Source organism: Zingiber officinale, chromosome 5B, assembly GCF_018446385.1.
Source record: "Zingiber officinale cultivar Zhangliang chromosome 5B, Zo_v1.1, whole genome shotgun sequence".
Classification (NCBI taxonomy): domain Eukaryota; kingdom Viridiplantae; phylum Streptophyta; class Magnoliopsida; order Zingiberales; family Zingiberaceae; genus Zingiber; species Zingiber officinale.
In genome coordinates, this window is record NC_055995.1 from 116,064,430 (window position 1) to 116,072,113 (window position 7,684).

General features: G+C 35.9%; 1 protein-coding gene across 1 annotated transcript; it reads right to left on the reverse strand.

Moving 5' to 3' along the window:
• Nucleotides 1-5,870: 5,870 nt before the first annotated feature.
• On the reverse strand, nt 5,871-6,834 carry LOC121987757 (protein RADIALIS-like 4). The gene is made up of 2 exons (XM_042541491.1): nt 6,523-6,834; nt 5,871-6,005 (listed from the first exon to the last, which is right to left on the reverse strand). Exons 1-2 carry the CDS (start codon nt 6,813-6,815, stop codon nt 5,981-5,983), a joined length of 318 nt encoding a protein of 105 aa, XP_042397425.1. The 5' UTR covers nt 6,816-6,834; the 3' UTR covers nt 5,871-5,980.
• Between the last annotated feature and the right edge of the window lie 850 nt (nt 6,835-7,684).

Sequence of the window (7,684 nt, forward strand, 5' to 3'; positions counted from 1 at the left end):
GAAAATCAAGTATCAATCTATGATATAAAATTAGTTATCTAGAAAATATAAAAGTTATGAAACTCTTGAGAAAATAGAGGAAATTACGAGGAAGAGTTTCTAAGAAGAAATTTGATGTTAAGAAGTGATCTTAAGACTTGGTTTTACCACAATGACGATAAACACCCTAACCTATATTTGGTTCCCGATTCTCATTGATTGTTCGCGTAGGTAGACAATCCCAATTTAATCGACATGTTCTTTTGGAACTACGTCTGTGTATTCATCCAAATTTGATGTCTACTTTTAGGGCGACATTGTTGAAGAATCGCTTTCTTATGGAGGTGTCTGTCATGAGATGCCCCACGGTTCTTGAATTGCCTTCCTTTACTATGTGGCGCCGAATCGAAGTGGACCCATTAAGCTCCATGAAAGCCTAGGAAATCCTCGTGGTAACTGGATCTATATTAGCGACTAACCCCCCATATCTCGATATTTTATGGGTCAGAGGTTCACCTTTCAGTCCTTCCCCACACCCCTTGATATACGAAAATATGCTTTTGACATCGAGTTCATGTATGCAGAGTAGAGCCGAACCATAAATAATCAAATCATAGAATAAAGAAATGTAAATATATCAAACTATAGAAAATAGGGTGTCTACATGTCAAAGAACTACTTCCTAGTCCTATAATCAAGAGTACGACTCTATAGACATGGTGTTGTAACAAAAAGACATAGTTTAAGAAAACTCTTACAATTCAAACTCAAGAAAAAAGAGAAAAAATTTTATTCTATACATCTGTGTCTTGGGACACGACCAGAGCATGCTCTTTACTTTATATCTTCGTTCCAAGGCTCTTTTAACTCCAGTTTAACTCCAATTCTTTGTCTTATCAATGAAAAAGCATAAGAACATATTTCCGAATAAGAAAATAGCAAAACAATACTAAAAGAGAATAAATCATGCAATGTATGCTCTTAGAATGTCACAAGATGAGTGTAAAATATTAATAAAATTCTAAATTGAACTCATCAAAATCCCCCAGACCTAAATCTATACTTGTCCCCAAGTAAAAACTGATGTCTAGACCAATGTATATGAATAAGCATCTCCGATCCCTAGCAAGTTCACCTAGATTGATCAAGTAATAGAATTATTAAGCTAAGATGTACAAATAACTTCACCAAGTCCAACAAGAAGGTCACCGTGCAATGTGTGTAACCCGATCCTACAGTTTTCAATTTTCAAACCAAGTCAAATCATCATTCCATCATGTTCCTAAAGTTTTCAACATTAGGTACTTACCTACCAAACGCGAGGTTCATCCTCCTAACATAGACACAAAGTCTCAAAGGAGCACTCGGTAATGAGAGAAATCAATAGGTATTTGTCAGTAACCCAACTCGATCTCAAAATAGTACTTCATCATTTCTACCCAAGATATCTATTTTTTATCTCATGCTGAGACATGATAGAATTCTTATTAAATAATAGGATCTTATAAATTGTTCATTCTAATATGAGAATTAAGCATTTACTAATCAACAATCAAACCTTATCAATGGTTAATTTACTAACATCATAGTTAATTTACTAACATCATCAATAATGTGCTTGAATACTCTATATAGGTATATGCTAGTCACTATTCCAAAAACTAGTAGCCGCCCGTGATTTACCTCCTCCGTGTTGGCCCTGGGACGGGTTGGCGGGGGCGCTGGGGGCGCTGGGGGCGCTGGGGGCGAGCGTATTCACCTTTTTTTTTGCCACCTTGAATACTATATATAGGTATTCCAAAGGCTAGTAGCCGCCCGTAATTTACCTCCTCCGTGTTGACCCTGGGACAGGTTGGCGGGGGCGCTGGGGGTGAGCGTATTCGCCTTTTGCCATCTTGAATACTATATATAGGAGTCTCCTCGGTACGGTCTAGTGGCTAGCATATGAGGTGTTGCCACCATGAGGTCTGGGGTTCGAATCTCGGCAAAGTCGAGGTAAATGCCTCCCTTATGTGCTAGTCACTATTCCAAAGGCTAATAGTCACCCGTAATTTACCTCCTTTGTGTTGGCCCTGAGACGAATTGACTGGGACGCTGAGGGCGAGTGTATTCACCTTTATGCCACCTTGAATACTATATATAGGGTAACACCATCTTTTCCATATGCTTGTTTCATAAATATATAAAGAAAATTTGAAAATAGGGTAACTTTATCTTTTCCACATGCTTTTTTCAAGATATAGAAAATCATCTACATTGTGCTAAGAGTGCATTGCTATTAACAATAAACAATCATTTATCATATACTAATTAATGCCAGTGCACAAAGAAGATTGTCTCCAAATAATTTAAGAACACGTTAAATAGGGCTGCACAAATAGCATTATTTTGTTAAGTGTCAAATAGAGGGTTACACAAACAACAAACAATATTTTTGTCATAAAAAAATTCCATCCCGTGCTGCACACATGTGCCCGACCTCTACCTTGCCCGTGGCCTGGTCAAGGGAAAGATGCTAGGTCACACTCGGCCTCACGATCTCGTTGCGAGGCAATAGTTGAGGTCACGTGCGACCTTGCGATTATAGGATCGTAAAGCTCTAGGGGGAGGGGGGGTGAATAACGTGATTCACTTTTTCATAAAAACACAATAGAAAGCAGCGGAAAAGAAATACACAAAAATAACACGGCTAACACAAGTTTCTTTTACTTGGTTCGGAGGGTTCGATGACTCCTACTCCAAGGCTCTCACTCGCTGAATGCTTTCGTTAGGCAATAAACTATAAGCTCGAATAATTACAATGATATAAAAAATTAAAGTGCACATAAATGCAATAGACCGATGACTTGTGTTGAAGTTTGGGCGTAGTAGAGATCTCTTCATAGCGTCATTGAGAGTTTTTCAGAGTAGTGCTTCAGAACGAAAGTTGTAGCAATTTCTATTGTGATGCTGCTGGTCAAATAAGGGCAGAGCCAAGCATTGGCTTACCCAGGTTATAGCCAAGGTGGCCCAGCTGAAGATTTGATTAATTTTACTTGTTCACACCTTGCATTTTGGATTTTCAAAGGGAAAGAAAGGGCTTTTAGCCGAGCGCCATTTGGATAACATTTTTAGGCTAGGCGGGCTACCATTCCTGACTCCACCAATGTGGTTGAAGCTTCTTTTATAGTCCTTTTTGGGCACCTGGACCACCCTTGGGGTCTCCACTGTGACCTATCTGATCATGCTTCGACACTAAGTTATCCAACTCTAGATGCTTGGACCACCCTTGGGCGACCGGAACGCTGACATGGCCGCATCTCATTGAAACCATATCCATCTCGCCTCTATCCAATCCTGAGTGCCTGGACCAGCCTCATGAGCTTGGACTCTGACATGTATTGACCAATAAGAGCATGCCAACTCAATTGCACACGTGGCTGCGTTCGGCCCAATCCAGGTGCTTGGATCCTTCTGGAGTTGCCTAGAAATCCTTTTTTCAGCAAACTTGCAACTTCAATTTCCTACAAGACATGTCAGTCCAAACAACAAAAAATACTCTACAAAATAAAGTTAACATATTAAAGACAAAATCAATTTATTACTTAGATTTTGTCTCACCAGGAGCAGGATCTAGTCACGGTCTCAACTTAGATTTCCAAAATAAATCTAAGTTGGACCAGCGCCTACAGCCCCACTGGGGCTCGTTCTCATTGGATCACTCTCCTCTAGTGCTTACCTCACTTACCATTTACCGACTTACTCGATTCTTGATCCAGCAGGTCTTCCGGCAATATGCCCCATCTTGACTTCAGCTAGTTGTTACGTCCCGCGAACCCAACTGGACTTCCTATAAGAATCTATCTGGTCTTCTTGCCAGTTTCCAACTGGACTTTAACCTAGTATCAGATCCTATCAAGTCTTTCAATCCTGCATACTTAGTAAATAGGTTAAATCATAAGTCTAATTTTAACTTTTGTTATATATCAAAAATTTAAGTTTGATTATTAGTGCAAATATTACCAACCACGACTTCGTTGTGAGGCCACAGCCGAGATTGCGCCTGGCCTTGCAACCTCACTATGAGGCCACGACCAAGGCACAACCTATTTGCAGGCAAGATGAGGTTGGATGCTGATAAATCCAGTAGGAGAAGAGGGGAGAGAAGCGAACCTGTAAGGTGAGATCGCGAGAGGAGGTCGCGTGAGTGTGAGGAATCATGTTAGGAAAAGTTTAGAGGATAGATTAGCTTCGAGAAAAGAACTAGGGAAGTAAAAGAAGCCACAAAAATTTATTCCCTCGCACCGAATTATTAATTTGTTTATTTCGATCACTAATTTATGAAATCAATTTGATCTCTATTTTAGCGATCAAAATTTTAATTTAGTCGCTAATTTAATGATGAAAATGAATTCCATCGTTAAATGAAATTAATTCGGTAACTAATTTAGTAACAAAATATTTGTTCCATTACTAATATTAATATTTGATCGTTAATTAGTGATGGAATAAATATTTCATAGTTAATTTGGTTGCTAATAGATAATTTTCTTCTTCTTTGCAGCGTAAATAAAAGGATTATAGTAAATCGTCATAGGTAGCTTCCTTGAAGTGGACCAACACGGAAAAGAAAAGTATTTTTTATAACAATAATAAAAAAAATGCTCTTTTAATTTAACCCCTTTTATATGGTGACGAAGGACTACACTTGGGGTTTGAATTTCGATAAAATTAAGATAAATATCTCTCTTATATGTTAATTATTATTCTAAAAATTAGTAGTCATCCTTAATTTACCTCTTCCGTGTTGGTTCTAAGATGGATTGATGGAAGCATTAGGGGCGAGCGAATTCACCTTTTACCACCATGAAAGACTACACTTGATATCTTTTCAATAACCATCTGTAATAATAATAATAATAATAATAATAATTTTTATTATTATTATTATTATTATTATTATTATTATTATTATTATTATTATTTAAACTCTACGATTTTACCATTTTTATGTTTTTTTTACTTTTTCATTTTCACATTTTTCATTATTTTTATGTATTTTTTTTGTTACATTTCCCTTTTTTACAAATTTTATTTTTATTTTTTATTTTTTATGTTTTTAATTTTTAAATTTTAATTTTTATTATTTTTAAGTTTTTAAATTTTTAAATTTTTAAATTTTTTAAGTTTTTTTTATTTTTTTTCCAATTTTTTAAAGTTTTTATTATTTTCACTTTTTCTATTTTTTTAACTTTTTTTTTAAATTTTTTTACGTTTTTTTATATATTTTTTAATTTTTTTTACGTTTTTTCTAATTTTTTATATATTTTTTTACATTTTCTCTATTTTTTTTTTATATTTTTCTCTTATCGGAGAGTATTTTTGATAAAGAAAATTCGTTAACCTAGGAATTAAGAAAAACCTTAGTTTTCCGAGATTTTCTAATTCCGGATTGCATGTTCCTTTTACTGACGTGTCGGACATGAAATATTTCTCGGGAACCATCGATTAACTAAATCAAAAAGAGTTTTTGTTGATAACTTTGGATGGATGACCAAGATTATCGAGGATAACCTTCAATCAAACACACCCTTAGGGTTCTAAGATTTAGGGTACTTGAAAGTTTGGAAAGAAGGGGGAAAAAATTGGAAAGAGATTTATGAAAAATTTACATAGGTATTTTATAACTTACAATTTAATACTAAGGAGAATTAATGCGTTTTTTCTTTCTTTTTTCTTTGTTCATTTTATTTTGGTGCGTAAAACCCACCCTTCTATATCTCACCGATCTGTCCTGGGTTTATATATCAACATAAAGACATCAGAAAATGCATGCCCTAATAAAAATCATTCAACTTTTAATGAGCCGTAAAGAAAGAGCATTATACATGAAACACAATTATTAATTTATCTCCATCAGAGCAAGCACAGCATATATACATACATACTGAAAGACCAATCTTGTTTACTACTACAGACACAGGCAGCTGCTACTTATATTGACCAGGTTTTGCTTATACTTCTAGTAGAGCTTCAAGAACCTGAGCCTGCCAGAAATGGAAAGACTGAATCTATGAGAACTCATTCACTGAGATGTGTACGCACCAAATTTAGCAAGCAAACAAACAAGGCAGAATATATATAGTGACCAATGAACCTGCACGGCAGTACTATAGCATGCATGACAATGTGCATGATCACGTTGAATGAAGCTTGATGACAACGAGTAATTAAGAAGTCTTATTCAAATCTTATATATGAAATTAAACCACTGTATAATAACATTTAAAATAATTAAATATTGATTATATATAGCTTATGGGACAAGTATAATTAAGGTGACATATCACGTGAGAGTCACTTTCCATGTCTCCTCTGAAGTCACAAAGGCAGCCATCCACGAAGAATCTCATCTTTTTTTCTTTTTTCTTTTTCTCAAATGAATAATTCATGTTATTTAGTTTCTTTAATTTCTTGGTGATCAGAGATTATTAGATATAATACTCTTTATGGAGTTAATAGATCGAATTGTTTAATTTCTTAGGAGGAATATTGCGAAGGCACCTTTGCTCCTGGTCTGCCGCGGCGGCGCCTCGGCGGCGGGCATTGTGGGTGGTGGGATAGTGGTAGAACGGCTCAGCGGCCGACTCGATGAGCTGGATGTCGCTGAGGAGGCGCTCGTAGTGGCGGACCACTTGGTCGACGGACTTCCCACCGCCGACGGCCCTGGCGACGCGGGCCCAGCGGTCGGGGGTGCCTTCCCCGTACCGCGCCAGCGCCACCTCGAACCGCTTGTTCTCCTCCATGCTCCACGCCTCCGCCTGCAGCCCGCTGCGTGTCGACGAGCCGGAGGCCATGGCGGTGATCTCTGTGGCCTGCTGTGGCTTGGCCGTCGTCGCCATGGCTGCCTAATTATAAGGAGGAGAAGGAGGAGGAGGAGGAGGAGGTGGATGTGGAGGTGGTGGTGGTGGTGGTGGTGGGGCAGCGGTGCTTCGTTGGAGATTCTGCATGCATGCAGAGATGGAAGAATATTGAGCTGACCTTGTAAATATTATGCAGATCTAAAGAGCTCGAATTGTATTCTAATTGTTCAGGATAGACTTCATGAGCAGTAGATCCTCCTGTGATTTTTAATTTTTTATATGGTATTTCCATAAAAAATCATAATAAAAAAATTCAAGCAGTTATTAATTACTTTAAGATCTGTACCAGTAAGAGAATTGAAATAAAAGAAAACATAAATATTCTTTACGATTATAAAATACTTTTAAAATTTAAATAAAAATTTTATAAATGGATGATTAGATTTGCTATATTTCATGGAACTGGAATGTTAGGTTAGGTTGCATTTTAAAATTAATGTGAGGACATACTATTTGAGATATTAAGATAGTATGAATATATATTTAAATAATTAATAAGTGCTGTAGTTATGTAATATGAAATTATAATAAATATGAAAATATAAAAAAATTATTAGTAATAATAAAATATGATAAAATTTATTTAAATATAAGTAATGATATAATAGGGATAACACCTAATAACATAAAAAGATTTATATAGTAGATTCTACCTATGAGATAATTAGATTTTATTTTATTGTTGTTGTTGTTATATATACGGAAATAAATTTAAGAGAACTAGATTAATTTAATAATCTTGAGATAATATTGAGTTGTTTGTAATTAACTCTTTCAACATTTTTCTATATATAGTAAACAGA